The sequence below is a fragment of the Tupaia chinensis genome, unplaced genomic scaffold (genome assembly GCF_000334495.1).
Source record: "Tupaia chinensis unplaced genomic scaffold, TupChi_1.0 Scaffold000322_1, whole genome shotgun sequence".
In the NCBI taxonomy this organism is placed as follows: Eukaryota; Metazoa; Chordata; class Mammalia; order Scandentia; family Tupaiidae; genus Tupaia; species Tupaia belangeri.
Window position 1 is genome coordinate 3,058,318 of NW_006159816.1, and position 18,756 is coordinate 3,077,073.

Sequence of the window (18,756 nt, forward strand, 5' to 3'; positions counted from 1 at the left end):
CCTCTGTTTTAAGTATCCAACCCTTCAGCCTTATCCCATTTGAGAAGTATTCATAGATTACTAGTGGCTTTTATATAACTTCTCTTTGACTTACAGTTTGTGCCACTCAGTGTGTAATATTCAACTAAGTAGTAATACTTTATTGTAAAGTGCTGTTCCTTTTTATATCTTGAGGGTAGGTTGTCTTTCTGATAAGGTCAATCACAGTGTTGGTGCTTGATTGATGATTATTACCATTTGTACATCATTAGTATATTGTATTCCATGTTTAGTATTGGACAGATTTTGGTTGGTATTTTGTCTTTGATTTTTACTAGCAAAGGGTCTGGAGCAGCTTGTTTGATGGAAGAGTCAATGTTTACTCGTTTGTGGAAGAATAAATATAATACAGTGTTATGTATTGCCACAGAACAAGTATTCAGACAATGATAACTGCTCTTAGTTACTGTTATTATTTTCACATTTGTATTACTATTTTTCTCCTAAAGGTAATATTCAGGCTTCCTTATATAATAGCTTCCAGGGCTTACTGCTCTTGCATTGTGATTTTGGCTGAGGTGTATTTATTTTCCTGAAAGCTCCTGAGAGGAGAGAGCTGAGACCTAGAACTGTCTTTGTCTACATTTTGTGTTTCAGTCATGCTTGGCAGTGTGATGTCGAAGTGGACTGTAAAAGTGTAAGAAGCCTCCCATTTCTATACTGTATCCTAAAAATCTACTACAAGAAATAGATTTCTTCTTAGGTGCTGATTTCCTAAGAGGTTTTTGCTGAAACTGGCCAGATTCCTTTTTTCGTTATAATTGAGTTTTTAAACGTGGATAACTCCTTAGACCCACTTACCATCTTTTTTTTAATGAACCTCTTTTCACAGATGCCAAATGGTTTTCTTAGTATACTATGTGTGACATTGTCATTTTTAAACTTGAGAATTTTCTATCCATTTCTTTAGGTTCTAGGCAGTTAACCATGTCTGGAGAATAGCACTGTTTTTTGTTGTTAGATTTTTGCCTTAGGGAAATATGTGCTTGCTGGAGAAAGACAGAGAAAGAAAGTGAGAAATCACTTCTCCCCGCCCCCCATGAGGGATAGCCACTCTGTGATCACTTCTCTATTTTTCTTTCAAGATCAAATTCGTACACATTTGGTGTGATTTTCAAGCCACCAGGTCCAAGACTCAAACCACAGTTGCCTTTGTGGGAGTCCAGCACTTTAACCACTTCACCACTTGCTGGCCCAAGAGTAACACTTTTTTTTTTTTTACTACAGTAGTTTTCAAATTCTTTAATCTCAAGTCTTCTTTATACCCTCGAAGATTATTGACAGTTCTAAATAGCTTCTTTTAGGTGGGTTGTGTCTATTGTATTCACTATATTAGGAATTAAAACTGAGACTATAAAAGAATATTAAATCATTTCAAAATAATAACCTACTACATGTTAATATGTTATATGTTTTAGAAAAATTATTTTTATTTAACTTTACTTATTATTATCATTATTTTTTTAACTTAAGAAACAGAGAGGTGAGGGTGGGAAAATAAGAAAGGAAGCCACCAGATTTGGGACTCAAACCATGGTTAGCCATGTGGGAGCCCAGTGCTCTCATCCACCATGCCACCTGCCGGTCCCAGTATGTTATCTATTTTTATGAAAATAACTATGGTCAGCCCTCCATACCCAATGGTCTAGATTTGTGGGTTCAACCACTGCAGAGTGAAAAAATGTTGTTGCTGAAGTGGACTGGGTAGCGCAGCCTACAATGGTTGTGCCCTGTACTGAATGTGTGCACACTTTTCTTGTCATTCTTTTAACAATACAATAAAGCAGGCAGTAGCAAAGCATTTACATTGTATTAGGTATTATAAGTACTCTAGAGATGATTTAAAGTATATGGAAAGATATAAATTGGTTATATGCAAATACTGTACTATTTTATTTAAGATGCTTGAGCATCTTTGGAATTCAATATGCATGGAGTCATAGAAGCAATCCCTTGCAGATACTGAGGGACTAGTGTATTTTATTAGACGAAGAAATTTAGTATTAAGAATGGCATGTTTGGGGGACCAGCAGATGGCATAATGGTTACGTTGCTTGGCTCCCACATGGTCTACCACAGTTAGAATCCTGGATCCAGAAGCTTAAAACTCATGGTGGACACATTTGCATGTGTACCCATAATCCTGAGAGGAGAATGGAGAAGGAATTACTGCGTGGCCATCTTCTCTGGGGGGGTGATTTCTCTCATTCTGTCTCTCTTTTTCTCTCTGTCTCTCCAACAAGTGCATATGCCCTATAGCAAAAAATCTCTTAAAAAAAAATGTCATTCTTTTGGCCTGGCCCTGGAGGCACTTCGGTAACATAAAGTTCTGCAATGCTAGGGCCATGTGGAAGAACAGGTTTTGGTTGCCCACAATCCTGGCTGGCTGCAAAGGTCTAATGGTTAGATAAAGGGGTGGGATCCCAGTGTCAGATCCTGTTGAAGGCTGTCTGTCTGTCTCTCAAGGAAAAAAATTACTTAGTTTATGTATTTTAAAAAATATAATGTCTGACTTAATAAGGAGCATTCTGTATATTTATAGCTGTTCTATATTCAATCTGTTGATAGGTTCTTTCGATTGAAGTATATAAAGAAAATCTATCCTTGGGAACCAGCAGTTAGTGTAATGGTTATGTCGCTGGACTCCCATGTAGTTGACCGCGGTTCGCGTCCCGGACCCAGTGGCTTAAAACTCACGCCAGGCGCATGTGCGTGCGTGCCCAAGATCCCGAGAGGAGAATGGAGGAGCAGGGATTGCGGCGTGACCATCCCCCCTAGGGGGTGATTTCTCGCTTTCTATCTCTATCTCTCTGTCTGTCTGGCGAGCGCATGCGCCCTATAGCGAAAACCTCTCCAAAAAAAAAAAAACAATCTAGCCTCACATAGATACATAGTTAGAAAAGGGAGGAATATTTTAATAGCCTTTCAGAACATTTTTCATGTTATTTCTTGATACTTTGCCAATATTTAACAATCAATTTCTTAAAGATATATTGTGCTTTGACATCAATGTCAATGAGTTTTCATATTGTTACACTAAAATTCATTTGTCTTTCACTTTGAATGGACATGATTTTGAGTCATATTGAATTCATCATTTGAAAAATATTTCTAAATTTTAGCACATTAATATTTTGGAAAACTAACAAGTTAGTACAATATCAAGAAATCACATTTTTTAATATTACCTTAGAAAAGTCTTAAGTATTAGGACACTGTTCGGCTCACAGTTATGGAAACATATTTTCCAGAATTTTAACTTTCTGTTGTAAACTCTTAATTTTATCATGTTTTCAAGTATTGTTAGTTTTGTTTTTTTGTTTGTTTTTTACCTTTTTTTTTTTTTCTTTGGGAGAGGTTTTTGCTATAGGGCATGTGAGCTCGACAGACAGAGAGAGACAGAAAGCGAGAAATCACCCCCCCAGGGGGGATGGCCACGCTGCAATCCCTTCTCCTCCATTCTCCTCTTGGGATCTTGGGCATGCACACACACGCGCCTGGTGTGAGTTTAAGCCACCGGGTCTGGGACTCGAATGGCAGTCGATTATGTGGGAGTCCAGCGACATAGCCATAACGTTAACTGCTGGTCCCAAGTATTGTTGGTTTTTTATTTGAAAAAGTGGGAGTCTGACTTTGTTTACACTCAAGAAGATGTCTGCCAAATACCCAACTATAGTTCGTTGGTCCTTCTTTCAAGTAACAATGAGAATGTAGTTAACTCATCCTGCAGTCAAGTCACACATGTGCTCTTCTTTGAGATGATCATCACTGTTGTATATCTGTCCTTTAAAAAAGTGTTATGTGTATGAACTTTATACCTTTTCACTCAGATTATGATAAAGGCCTATACTGAAGGGCTGAGATTTAATAAAATTAATACCGTTTTACTTCATCAAGGGCATTCTTAAGTGAAACTGGCCTTTTTTTTTTACTGCTTGAGTGTGGCAATAAAAAACACATTGTGAGCACAGTTAGCTGACTTGATTTGTGCTTGTGCTACAGCAGTTTTATTCCCATTGCTTTTTGGATTATCGTTGCAAATGTCAGCATAGTGAAAAGGCACATACTATCTCTGAAGTATTATGGAGATGGTTTTGACCTGAGAGGCCACCTGACAGGTCTCAGTGACCCCTCAGGGACTCGTAGACTGTTCTTTGGAACCACCGCTTTATTTAGTTAATGAAATCGAGTTGTCATTGCCTAAATGATTCTGATAAGTAGATTCTCAAGTAGAGAGATGAGAAAAGGGTGATGTAAATGATTGGACAAGTCATTCGACCTTCACTCTTTCATAAATATTCTTCTAGAGCTGGCATTAAAAAAGATTTCCACAGCAGGAAGTGGGCACAGCTTTAGTAATTAGCGCCTGAGAATGACCCAGGTGTACTTGTGTTTTAGGTCGCACAGCATTTGGGAAAACAGCAGGAGTGCCTGTCTCTCTACTACTGAATACTAAATAGTTTCTTCTTTTAAAAGTCTAGTCATGCTGCATATAATAAACTAGACACTTGAGAGTATATCTTAAAGTCGCATTTGTTAGAAATATTCTTGATGTTTATATGTTAGAAAAAGGCTGAGTGACAATTCTACATGTTTTATAAAATTATTTCCTCATAGTTTGAAGATCTCTGATGACATTAAGTATGTGGCTCTTGACTTATACTGCTTTGTTAAGTAAAAAAATTAGAGGACCAGCAGATGGCATAGTGGTTATGTTGCTAGACTCCTACATGGCCAACCACTGTGAGTTTTAGGTGTGGGGGCTAGAAACTCAGTCTCGGTGTGTGTGCATGCATGCCTAAGATCATGGGAGGAGAATGGAGGAGATGGGATTGTAGTGTGGCCATCCCCTCTTGGGGGGTGATTTCTCATTTTCCTTCTCACTTTCTCTCTCTCTCTCTTTCTCTCTCTCTCTGGTGAGTGTACACACCCTAAGGCAAAAACCTTAAAAAAATAACTAAGGAAATTAGAATTTTCCTGAAAATGAGTTGGCCACAAGATTTTGTTAAAAGCTTTTTGATTAAAATAGAAATGTGAAAGTGAAGTGTTGGCTAGGTTTGCAAAGTTACAGGGTTAACAGTTACACCACTGGGCAAAATATAATTTTAGTTTTTGTCATTTGTTTACTCTTAATGTGATGACTACTTTATGTAGTTTCTTCTTTGCATCCCTATTTCTTCCAGTTCTGAATGTGAGTTATGTTTTTAGAAGTGTAAATCCAATAAACTGCTTTCTTACCAGTGTTCTTAAAGGCTTTTAAACATCTATTACTGGTTTATATGTGAAAAATCTTTGAGTTGGTTGTAATGTTTAATGGGTACACAGTTTAATAAAAACCTCATTACTAGTATTATTTTTAACTGACAAGTAATAATGGTATATATTTGTGGGGGGTGCGATGTGATGGCACGATACATGTTTATAATGTGGAATGACTAAATCAGGCTAACAAATTAACAAATCTATCACCTCACATACCAGTTTTTGTGGTGAAAACATTTACATTTTATTTTTAGCAATTTGGAAATACTCAATGTATTACTTTTTATTAGTCACATTCTGGTCAGTAGATCACTAACTCATTCCTCCTGTCTAACTGAAACTCTCTACTTATTGATCAGCCTCTCGCTTTCCTGTGCACATTCCCTTTCCCCTGCCTCTGCAACCATCCTTCTACTCTGCTCGTATGAGGTCGACTATGTTTGTATTCCACATATAACTGTGATCATGTGGTATTTATGTTTGTGTGTGACTTAGTTCAGTTACATAATATCCTTCAGGTTCATCCACATTGTTACAAATGATAGAATTTCCCAATTTTTAAAGACTGAATATGAATAGTATTGCTTTACATATATATATATATATATATACACACACCACATTTATCATCCTTCATTGCAATTTATTTAAAGTGAAAACTAAATTATGCAATTATTCTCCCATTTTTTATTTTTCAGGTACATTTTTAGCCTAATTCTTTGTGTGTTTAGTCTTAAATTTTAATACTAGACTATCTTATTTCTGATAATGAACTAATATTTTGACTCCTATATGATAGTTGCCATTTCTAATTTTTCCCCTTGTTTCTTGCTGTTTTACCTTTTCTTTGTTCTTCTCATCCTCTCTTTGTCTTACAGTTACATTTTAGCCTTCAGAAGGATGACCATGTGGTTCTCTCCAGTTAAATCTCTTCTAATGCTTTCTGACCATGTAGGCAATAACATGGGAGCTGCGTGTGATGTTTCTTGAATGGAAAACTGTTACACCACCATGGATTTCAGTGAACTGATTATTATCTTCTTAGAATGAGATGAGAGTATATCACTTGCTCATTAATTTTTTTTTCCTACACTTTGTTTTTAATAGAAATTCTTGATGAAGGAGACAGTGACTCAAATACAGACCAAGATGCTGGAAGTAGTGAAGAGGAGGAGGAAGAGGAGGAGGAAGAAGGAGAAGAAGATGAAGAAGGTAAACATTTAGCTTATTCAAATAGTAAAATACTCTAAAATTAAGTTAATTCTAATGTATTCCTCTAAAACATTGATTTTCTTGGGAGTGGGAGAGCAGGTATTGCAAGGGATCCTGCTAGCATCCAGTAGGTAAAGTTAAGGTTGCTCTCTGGTATATACCAGAGTTTTATCTACCCCCAGTGGCCAGTTTTGTCAAGATTGGGAAGCTGAAAGTATTGTAATAAATAGGAAAAAAAAAATAATTTTTTTTGAGTTGTTTTGCTATGGGGCGCGTGCACTCGCCAGAAAGACAGAGAAATACAGAGTAACAGAAAGCGAGAAATCACCCCCCAGGGAGGCTGGCCATGCCACAATCCTTTCTCCTCTTGGGATCTTGGGCATGCACCCGGCGTGAGTTTAAGCCACCAGGTCCAGGACTCAAACCGTGGTTGACTACATGGGAGTCCAGCGACATAGCCGTTATGCTAACTGCTGGTTCCAGAAATTTATTTTTTAACATCAACATAGTTTTAACTTGGCGTTTTATGCCTTTGCTTATATAACAAACTCTGGAAAATGGTCCATTAATGACTACATGTGATTTACGGAACCCTGGCAAGAACGCGACAGAAGAGATTGATTAGATATTTGCTATTCATTTTGGCAAAATAGAGTGAGGCAGCCAAAAGCTAATATTTATACAGAAGTAGGTATGATGTTCTTCCTCTTTGGTGTGATTACGTTATTTCACAGAAAAATAAGCTCACAACTCTACTTTGTTAAAACTCAGTTAATGCATCAGAATATGCAGAAATTGGTTATTTACATGTATTACATATTTGAAAATGTATCCTTTTAGGATATATATTTTAGTTTTGTCCTATAATGTAATTCTTTTTTTTTTAACTTTGGTCATTATTATTTTAATATTAATATACATATTTATATGGCACCCATCCAGTTAGTCATGATTAGTCATGATGCTCAGTGTTCTCTGAAACTAAATTTCTTTTTTTTTAAAGAATTATTTATTCAATTTTATTCACTTATCATTATTATTATTATTATTATTATTATTTTAATTTGACCAGAGAGAGAGAGGAAAGTGGGAAAGCAAGCCACTAGGTCCAGGACTCGAACCATGGTCAGCCATGTAGGAGTCCAGTGCCTTAACTACTATGCCTTCTGCCAGCTCATGGTGTGAAAATGTTTTTTTTTTTTTTTTAAGAATGGTTTTATTTAACTTTATTTATTTTAATTTGACCAGAGAGGGACAGAGCGAGGGGGCTGGGGGGAGTGGGACAGCAAGCTATCAGGCCCAGTACTCAAACTATGGTTGGCCATGTGAGAGTCCAGCTTCCTTAACCACCATGCAACTTGCCAGCCCCCGAAACTAAATTTCTAACCAAAAGGTTAGTTCTTTGTAATTATTGAGATACTGCTAATAACTCTAGAAAGAATATTTTTACCAAACAGCAAATCTGAGTCTAAAGCAATTCATTAAAGGAAATCTTATAGAGCGATACCTTTCAGCTCTTCATAGTTTTATTGTAATTCTGTGATTTTGTTATGCTTAATTTCTTTCAGGACAGAAAGTAACAATTCATGACAAAACTGAAATTAATCTGGTTTCATTTCGACGTACAATTTATCTTGCTATTCAGTCCAGGTAAGATACTATAGCTCAGTTGATCATTTTTGTTCGTTTTCTTCTTTTTGGATAAGAGGAATAAGGAAGACAGGGATACATTTTAGAATATGATAAGCGAGTACTAGACAGCATTACAACATTCTCAAACTACCTATCTCTCTGATTGCATTTCACATCCAAACTCATCGTAAGTCCCTATTGGTGAGTTCTTTGCTTTCTTCACAAATTGTCTGCTTTTTTTGAATGTCTAATATTGTTGCATAATGTGTTTTAGCTATGTCATTTCTTAGAATTAAGTGTCACTAATAAAAACCTGAAGGGTTTTACAAGCTAATACAGTATTTAATTATATAATAAAAATTTAATTTTCTTTAAAATTTGCTTTCTAATTCTGCTTCTAATCAGAAAAGCACTGTTATGGTGACTTTTGGATACTGGTTTGCTATGCAGATATAAGTGAATGGAAATGGAAATAAAAATTAGATTTAGGAAGGTTTCAAAGACCCTTTACAGTAATGCGAAGTAAGAACTACTGTGATGTCATAAATAGAAAATCTTTTCCCTTTGAAGGCTGTTTGGTTTTGAAGACAAGTAAATTGGAATGTTACACAGAATTAGTGCATCTGTAATTTGTGTGCAAGTCAGTGTATTGATTTAGTGGGCATAGATGTTTACCTTCTACACTGGAGGAGGAATGTTTCCTCAGTTTTGTTTTGTTATTAGGTTTTGTATATTTCCATTTAGTATGATGTAATAGCAGTAATGATTCATAAGTAGGAGTCATCTTGTTTTTAGTCTGTCTGAAAACTTTTTGGCTTTAAATTCATCTTCAAGTAGAGGAATGTTAAATAGCAAAACATGGATTGGAAATTTTTTTGAATTATCCCTACCCACTTTTTTGCCTTGTACATGAAAGAGAAAACTATTAAATTTTTTTTTCATATAAACTTAAAGTAGGGAAGGTAAGAAATTTATTATTACTATTTTTTTATTTTTATTTTTTAAAATATGGGGTGCACATGCTCACCAGAGGCAGGAGGATAGGGTTGTGTGGAGGATGAGAAAGCACTCTTCATGGGGGATAGCCACACTAGTCTCTTCTCCATTTTTTTCCTCAGGATTTTAGGCAAACACACTTACACAGCATGTGGCCAAGTGGCCAAGTCTGGGACTTGAATCATGCTTTTGGCCATATGGAATCCAGCTACCTGAACCACCACTGCACCACTGGCTTGATAAATATCCTTCAGTGGGGTGGACCTTTCATTTGTTCTTTTTAAAGAAATCCAGGAGGACCAGCAGTTGGCTATGTCGCTGGAATCCCATGTAGTTGACTGCAGTTCGAGTCCCGGCCCTGGTGGCTTAAAACTCAAGCCGGGTGTGTTTGCGTGTGTGCCCAAGATCCCGAGAGGAGAATGGAAGAGAAGGAATTATGGCATGGCCATCCTCCCTTGGGGAGGGGAGTGATTTCTTGCTTTTAGTCTCTCTGTTTCTGTCTGTCTGGTGAGCACATGTGCCCTATAGCAAAAACCTCTCCAAAAAAATAAAAGAAAGAAATCAGTAGGTTCACTTTTGTTTTCTCTTTATTTGTCAGAGGGTGTATGCCCTCACCAAAGTGAGTTGTGGGCTAGAAAACACCTCCTGAATGGTAGTGCTGGTAGTCCTTTCATCTCCATCTCTTCCTTTATTTGCGATTTTAGGCATACACACACACACACACACACACACACTTATATCTGGTTTGTTGTCTCAAATGGCTGGGTCTGGGACTTGAACCCATCCAGTTGGCCATATGGGATGCAGCCACCCCAACCACTAGACCAAGGCCTGACCCAGATTCACTGTTTAAATGTTGCTGGTATCACTAACATTGAAGTGTTACAGTAAAGTTCTTTGAATATTTAAAAATAGAGAACAACAATAACAAAAAAAAACTTTTTTGACTGACCTAACCATTATAACCTTTGAATCATACAAAAGACTCAAAAAAATTTAAGTATTTATAAATTAATAGTCACTACTAGATAATGGTACCAGTCCTGGTAGCAATGACTACTATGTTATGTGTTGGTATTTTTTTAAGGGTCTCCAGCCTCTAAATCTCTAGTAAAGAAAAAATGTATACACAACAAAGATGACTATACTTAAAAGCGCATACAAATGTTAGAAACACAAAGACTGGTAGACAGATCAAAGACTTGAATGAGAGATTCCTATAATGAGATTATAAAATACATTATCTGGGACCAGCAAATGGCGTAATGGTTCCATCACTGGACTCCTGTGTAGTTGACTGCAGTTCAAGTCCTAGATCTGGTGGCTTAAAATCACTCCAGGAGTGTGAGTGTGTGCCTAAGATCCCAAGAGGAGATTGGAAGACAAGGGATTGCAGTGTGGCCATGCCCCCAGAGGTTGATTTCTCACTCTCTGTCTCTCTGTCTGTTTCTCCAGCGAGCACACACACACTACTATAGCAAAAATCTCTCTTAAAAAAATACATATATACGTGTGTGTGTGTATATATATATGTATGTTATATGTATATTAAATATTCTAGACAAAGGAGTAAAGAAATACCGTCATTGGTCACTAAAACAACAAACTTTTTTAAAGAAAAGCAGTAAGAACTCAGTGCCAATATTTTTTGTGAGATATACATAAACATAATTGGTGAGAATTTAAATTGGTAAATGGTGAAAAGCCTTTCAGAAACATGAATCAAGTTTACTGTTTGTGTTGTAACGTTCTTTTTCACTATTATCTTTCCTAGAGAAGTCAATGTTGACAAAGAATTATGTGTAGAATTATTTGGTGGAAAAAAAGTGGAGATGATATTACCATCCAACACAAATAATCTAAATGTCCAGTTTATGCTACCATTGAAAATTAGGTTAATGGGGAACCAACAGTTGGCATAATGTCTATGTCGCTGGACTCCCATTTAGGCATCCGCAGTTCACATCCTGTACCTGGTGGCTTAAACTCATGCTGGGCGCGTGTGCGTGCGTGACTAATATCCTGAGAGGAGAATGGAGGAGAAGGGATTGCAGCATGGCCATTCCCCCGGGGGGTGATTTCTTGCTTTCTGTCTCTCTGTCTCTTTCTGTCTTTCTGGTGAGCGAAAAACCTTAAAAAAAAAAAAAATAAGTTAATGGAAAATTGTTCATGTGGGCAAATGATTTGTTATGATTGGTGAGGAAAAGCATAGGCTACATAGAACTATGCTTGTTGTATTAATCTTAACTATAAAACTAGGCATGCAGATTCTTAGAAAAACTTACTAATATGTCAACAGTGGTTACTTGAATTACAAATTTTTAAGTGTGTTTTCTCTGGTTTTTGTATTTCCAAATCTCTTTATAGCATACCAGTCTAGAAATAAAGAATAGAATAGAGCCATAGAGTCAGATGGCAATGAAGGGCATTTTATACATATAGTTCGCTTTTGAAAATCTGTGAAGAAAAGCCTGCATCTGGACTATGTGAGGATTTCAGCTTTTATTGACTAATCTCACTAGTACTCCTATCTTCCTACTGTTACAGCTCCTTTAAATTACCCTCTTTTAGATTGTGGCATGGCCATCCCCCCTGGGGGTTGATTTCTCATTTTCTGTCTCTCTGGTGAGTGCACGCACCCTATAACAAAAACCTCCCTCAGATACATAAATAAATAAATGAAGATGTAAAAAAAATTACCCTTTTTAAGTTTTATTACAAAAGTTTTATTACAAAACTTAAAATACCAAAATTGTCTTTGCTACTGAAAATAATGCGTTCTTTTTGTTCTTTCTTTTAAGTAATGTTCTAATTTGATTTTACATTATTGAAGCTGTAGCATCAGAGGGAGATAGACTACTGTGTATCCTAAATTGGATATATCTGCAAAATAGTTTGTAGATACAACCTGAGCACTGGCATCATGTAAAGAAAATAGTAATTGAGTAAATGTCTTCTTTTTTATATTTACCCTTCAATCATTATTGATGTGTTAAACCTGGAATTAATTTAGTTTAGCAACCCAAAAATTATGATGTCAAGTACATTTAGTATTTATAATTAGTGGAACTCTGAAACAACCTTAATATAGGGAGAAATTACCTTTAAAATGAAATAAGAACAAGGAAATTAGACAGTTATATGGCTTTCTTCCTGATAGTTCACTTACTAAATTAAAGTAGTATATTTTTTCAATCAGCTATTTGACTTGTTTTTCAGAATTTTAGGATATTTTTGCTAAGTATGAGTTTCATTAGAAAAAAATGGGAAAAATGAAGTCATACTTTTAAAAAATACTTTTTGGTGTTATTTAAGTTTGTTGACTACAGTTAATATTTTAATCTTATTGCTAGATATTGTTCAATATTGTTATAAAATCTCTTTTCTGGTTGTTATATTTTATATCTTAAATTTCTTTTTATTTCATTGTCTTATATTGTCTTTGATGAAACTCAGTAATAGAAGCTGAGAAATACAAGCTAACCATAACTGAACTCATAACTTATTATACTTTAGTGGGTAATGATTTTATACTGCAGTTACCAAAAGAACAAAAGTCTGAACATCCTACAAAAGTTGGAAATATATTAGCATTATTTCCAAATCAACTTACATTGAATTTGCTAATTTTCTTAGGTGAAGTATATTGAAGATCTTTTAAATTCAACTCTTGTGAATGCTATAGAAACATATTTTTTCCTTGTAAGTTATTTTGGTTGCTATTTTTATACTTAGCTTTTATAAAATGTGGAAACCCTGTGTGGGGGTATGAGTCAATAAAACTTGTAAAGTGGTGATTAAGCACTAGATATCATGCTGAGCTCCTGAAGCATCTTTCACCTCTTCCTTACTTGGATCAGGGAGAAATGGAAATTTTTAGCAGTATAGAAAAATGTAAGAAGTTTTCACTATCTAGTAAAAGTAGCTACAGTTACAGCATGGTTCTTCTATATCCTTTCTTTTTTTCCTCTTTTTTTTTTTTAAGTGAAATTTTGCTATAGAGTGCGTGCACTTGCTGGAGAGACAGAAGCGAGAAATCAGCTCCTGGGGAATAGCTACACTGCAATAATCCTTTATTCTTCTATGCTGCGATTTTACAGTAGGCATGAGAAACTTGACCTTCATTTGCTCCTGTTTTAATTAGGACTTTTTCTGTTTTCTCCAAACAAATAATATATACTTAGAACTTACTTTTAAAATTAAATGTTAATGATACCCTTTTTTTTTTATGAAAATAACTGGATGAGAAAGCGTAAGTATTCCTATGTTTCAAGTACTACTTCAAAGACTGTTGTCAGAAGCAAGTCTCATACACACTTCTGAGTCCTGTTTTTCTCATCTATAAAAATGAGCAGGTTAAGTCATAATGTCTCTCAGTCTTTCTGAAATAGAACTGTATGAACGTAAATTGGGGTAGTACACTGTAGGTGTTTTTACTTCCAGTTTTTATTACTATATAATTTAGGTGTGCACTGGTAACTAGTAGATAAAAATACATTTTAAAAGATTCTAGCTACTGGAACCGGCAGATTGCATAATGGTTACATCACTGGACTCCCATAAGGCTAAGTAGGTTTGAATCATGGACCCGGCGGCTCCAGACTCATGCTGGGTACGTGTGCATGAATGCCCAAAATCCCAACAGGAGAATGGAGGAGAAGGGATTGCGGTGTGGTTTCTCTCTTTCTCTCTCTCTCCCCCCAGCAAGTATATGCGCCTTAGTAGCAAAAATCTCTCTTAAAAAAAAAAAAAGAGAGAGAGACATGCTACTTAGGAATATTTAACCTCATAAAGTTTTTTTTTTATTTTGTCTTTGTCTCTATTGTTAAGCATCCTACTTGTCATTTTATCTAAGTTTTTAGCATAGTTTTGATCTTTCTCTTTCTTAGATTTATTTAATGGATAAATGTAGAACAAAGCAGCTGGCTCTTAGGAAAACCTTGGGTGTTGGAGAGCACTCTTTGACATCTGGGATATGGTTTCCAGATTTACAGATCTTAGATTTGTCCTGTGATATTGGATTCTCTAATCTGAATAGTTAACTCTATGTGGAGATGCTATTCTCCAGTGTTTGAAAGAAAAGATACTGATGACACATAAGAATCCACTACCATCGTAGTTCAGATACAATTTAGATCTAAAGAACATTTGATAGGCACAGCATGATTGCAGAAATGAGAGACATGCATACATTATGGATTTCTTTGTTGTTGTTTTTTTAAAAAACCTTAAAAATGAAGAAAATAATGTAAAATGCAAGCCCTTTTATCTGACTGGTGATGGCTTGAGGTTGGTTGTTTGGGGAGCATAAAAAGTTATGTACATATATCTCTCTCTTTTTTTTAACCTTTATAAAGTTGAAATTTTATTTACGTGTATAAAGTTCACCCTTTTAAAGCATACAGTTAATTGATTTTAGTACAACCATTGCTGCTAATTTCAAAACATTTTCATCATTCCAAAACTTAACCCTGTACCTACTAGCAGTCATTGCATTCCCTTAACCTACTCTCTGTGGTTATACATTGGCCTTTTCTGGACATTTTATATAAATGGAATTTTATCTTCTGTGACCTTCTGTATCTTTCGTCTTTGACATAACATAATTAAAGATTTATCCACGCTGTAGTAGGTATTCTATTTAATTCTTTGTGGAATTAAAAGCTGTTTTCTTTATATACACATTACAGTGATATGAAATTATGTATAAAAAATTATTTAAAAATAGGGCTCAACCTCAGTGCCATATACTGCTAAGAGCTTCTCAGATGCTGTGCTGCACAGACTGGACTACAATTATTGAAGTAAGATTCTTATGTATAGAAAGATACTACAGTTAGTGCTGCAAGCTTTTAACCTTTTGTGACCATCTTTCCTCCACAGTTTAGATTTCGAAGAATGTGCTCACAAATTGCTGAAAATGGAGTTTCCTGAAAGTCAAACAGTATGTTAATACTTTTTTTCTATTAAGAAATGTAAATACTTGTTATAAAAACATTTAAGACAATTGATAGTTAGATTTCTTAAATTAAAATAATAACTTAGTGCAGAATATTTATGTTTAAAATATAGTAAAGTTTTATAGTATCTCAAAGCTTGGGAGGCCTGGGGTGGTTCATATATGCTAAACACTACAGTGCTTTAAGTTGTACACTGGAATGGGACTTGGGCAAAAGAGCGATTCTCTGAAGTACTGCACTTCATGTAAAATTCCTGAGTGGTTGTCTATAGATCATATCATGACTTAAATATAGTAGGATATCTGTTCTTTAATGAATTACCCAGTCTATCTTCTTTATGCACTAAAGCATTCTTTCATGACAGAAATGATAAACATCTCAGTATATATTGCTACATTGTTGTAGTTGGATATAAAAGAATCTGAATTACTTTTTCATTAATTAATTTATTTTGTAAAACTGTTACTTCTCACATATCACATGTCAAAGTGTTAGGGGTTCAGCCATCTCTAAGTACACATGGCCCTTGGAGCCTCATGGACTTTTGGTCCTATAACTCAGTATACTCAGTATACTTCACAGTATTGAAAGTATCAGAATCTTAATGCCAAGGATAGTAGACACCAGATTGAATAGCTTATCTGGTTGGGTTCTTTTTTTCCAGTCTTTCTTTTTTTTTTAAGATTTTTGCTATAGGGCACTTGCAGGCGAGATAGAGAAAAAGTAAGAAATCACCCCTTGGGGGAATGGCCACACTGCAACCCCTTTTCCATTCTCCTTTCAAGATTCTAGTGAGTTTCAAGCCACCAGGTTCAAGACTCAACTGCAGAGACCAGCAGTTAGCGTAATGGCTATGTCGCTGCACTCCCATGTAGTCGACCACAGTTCGCCTCCTAGACCTGGTAGCTTAACACTCACGCCGGACACATGTGCGTGCATGCCCAAGATCCCGAGAGGAGAATGGAGGAGAAGGGATTGCGGCGTGGCCATCCCCGCTGGGGGGGGGGTTTTCGCTTTCCATTCTCTCTGTCTGTCTGTCTGTCTGTCTGGCGAGCGCATGCGCCCTATAGCAAAAAATAAACCTCTCAAAAAAAAAAAAGAGACTCAACTGCAGTCTACCATTTGAGAGTCCAGCACCTTAACCACTCTGCCACCTGCTGGCCCATCATTGGTTTTTTTTTTCCCCCTAGTTGTTTTCTTGTGTATATTATTCTCTGTCCTAGATTACTATTACTGTTATTATTAATGTTTGTTTTAAGGTGCATGTGCTCACCAGAGGGAAACAGAGAAAAATAGAAAGTGAGAAATCACCCTCCAGGGGGTGGCTGCATGGCTATCCTTTCTCTAGTCTTCTCTGGGGATTTTGGGCACACACACACATATGCCCAAAATAATTTTCAAGCCACCTGGTCTGAACTTAGAACTGCATAATCAGCCATGTGGGATCCAGCCCCTTAACTTCCACACTACCTGCTGACTCTGTCCATCTAGATTTTATTTTCTTGGCCAAGTTTTTGTGTTTTTTTTTTTTTTTTTTTACCTTTTTTTTTTAATTGCCAGAGGGTGTGTACACTCCCCTGAGAAAGAGACAGAGAAAAGCATCACCTAGCCTGGTGTGGTCGCACCACGATCTTTTTTTCCCCCATTCCTCCTTCCTTTCAGAATTTTGTATTATTTAAGACAGTTGATAGTTAGGTTTCATAAATTAAAACAATAACTTAGTGCAGAATATTCGTGTTTAAAATGTAGTAAAGTTTTTTTTTTTTTTGGAGAGGTTTTTGCTATAGGGCGTGTGCGCTCTCCAGACAGAGAGAGACAGAGAGACAGAAAGCGAGAAATCACCCCCCAGGGGGGATGGCCACGCCGCAATCCCTTCTCCTCCATTCTCCTCTTGGGATCTTGGGCACACACGCACACATGCCCGGCGTGAGTTTAAGCCACCGGGTCCGAGACTCGAACCGCGGTCGACTACGTGGGAGTCCAGTGACATAGCCATTACGCTAACTGCTGGTCCCAAAATGTAGTAAAGTTTTATATTAACTCAAAGCTTGTGAGGCCTGGGGTGGTTCATATATGCTATACACTATGTACACATGCATATGTACCAAGCATATTTCCTAAGCATCTAAGGCCAGATATAAACCTTGGTCAGCCATGTGGTATCTGGTTCCTTTAACCTCTGCATTATGGGCCTGGCCTTGTTTATTGCAACTTTACATGTGGTAGATCTGATGCCAATTCACAAGTAAATATACCAGCTCTAATAGGCTGTTCAGTTTCTAGTCCTTCTATGCCCTCTTGATTATCTGAGCTAAGTTGCTATTTGTTGTACATTCTTTGTCTTAAGGCTTTAAATGTTATTTGTTACAAAGGTGTTGACATACTGTGTCCCCAACTCACTCTCTGTTTTTATAAATTTTTATGTTTTGATTTAGAAGATTTTTGCTATAGGATGCATATGCTCCCTGGAGAGAAAGAAAGAGAAAAATTACCCCCAAGAAGGGATGGTCATGTCACAATTCCTTCCCCATTCTCCTTCTGGGATTTTGGGCATGCACGCACATGTGTCCAGTGTGTTTTAAGCTGCCAGATCTGGGACTCAAACTGCTATTGAGTTGTGGGAGTCCCGCGACCTAACCATTATGCCATCTGCTGGTCCCGTAAATAAAATTTTATGAGATACACCCATGCTCATTCATCAAAGTATAGATGGTCCCCAACTTATGACAGTTTGACTTAGAAGGTTTTGACTTTATAATTGTGATATAATCCATTGTTAACTAGAGGAGCATCTGAATTTAAGATGATTTAATATAAGATTTTTTTTTGACTTTACAGTGAGTTTATTGGGCATTAAATGCAATTTCAACTTATGATGTTTTTTATTTTTAATGAATTTATCTGGACATAATCCCAGTATAAGTCCAGGAGCATCTGCATTGTCTGTGGCTGTTTTCATATTGCAACAGCAGAACAAGTAGTCTAACAGAGACCTTGTAGACACTAAAGCCTGAATATTTACTGTCTGTCCCTTTGCAGAAAAAGTTTGCCAGCCTTTGTTCTAGAATATAGATTCATTCTTGAAGTGTAATGTCATGATTTGAGAGAAAAAAATTGTTATTTTTAAATTAAAATAAATTTTCTACCTCTTTAAGTTTATTCATTAGTGTATCAAAATAATAGTGAACCTCTTTGTACACTGTTTGCTCTGGATATGTTGTCATTAGGAGACAAATTGGTAAATTAACCTTTTATAACTGACATTGAAATTACTGGATGATCTTGTCACATTATTTGAGGACTATAAGTCATTATTAATTTTATTAATATTAATCTAGAATATAATTGTTCTAGAACTAGCCTCAACATATTTTGGTAATATTTGGATGAGTATCTTAGTGCATCTGCTTTCATGTATTCAGAAACTCAAAATCACTTTAAAATTTAATTAAAATGTTAAAATATTTAATTATTATAAGCCACAGGGAGTAACTTATAATTTGCAGTTAGTCTAGGGGAGAAAATAATTTGTTTTGCAAGTCTGCTGACTGTATTAGCAAAGTTATCGACCTATTACCATGTTTTATTGTTTAAAACCTGATTAACTGCTATATTATAAACACAATGTTGGTAGAAAAAAACTGAAAATAAATTT

The 18,756-nt window shown here is 36.0% G+C and overlaps 1 protein-coding gene across 1 annotated transcript in view; it reads left to right on the forward strand.

Annotated features, from left to right (window-relative positions):
- Positions 1-18,756, forward strand: part of CWC22 (CWC22 spliceosome associated protein) — a 69,071-nt gene that overhangs the window by 34,040 nt on the left and 16,275 nt on the right. Inside the window, exons 12-14 of the mRNA XM_006151636.3 lie at positions 6,409-6,513; positions 8,082-8,163; positions 15,025-15,085. Of these exons, the coding sequence (XP_006151698.1) occupies positions 6,409-6,513; positions 8,082-8,163; positions 15,025-15,085 (248 nt within the window). The remainder of the gene's footprint in view (positions 1-6,408; positions 6,514-8,081; positions 8,164-15,024; positions 15,086-18,756) is intronic.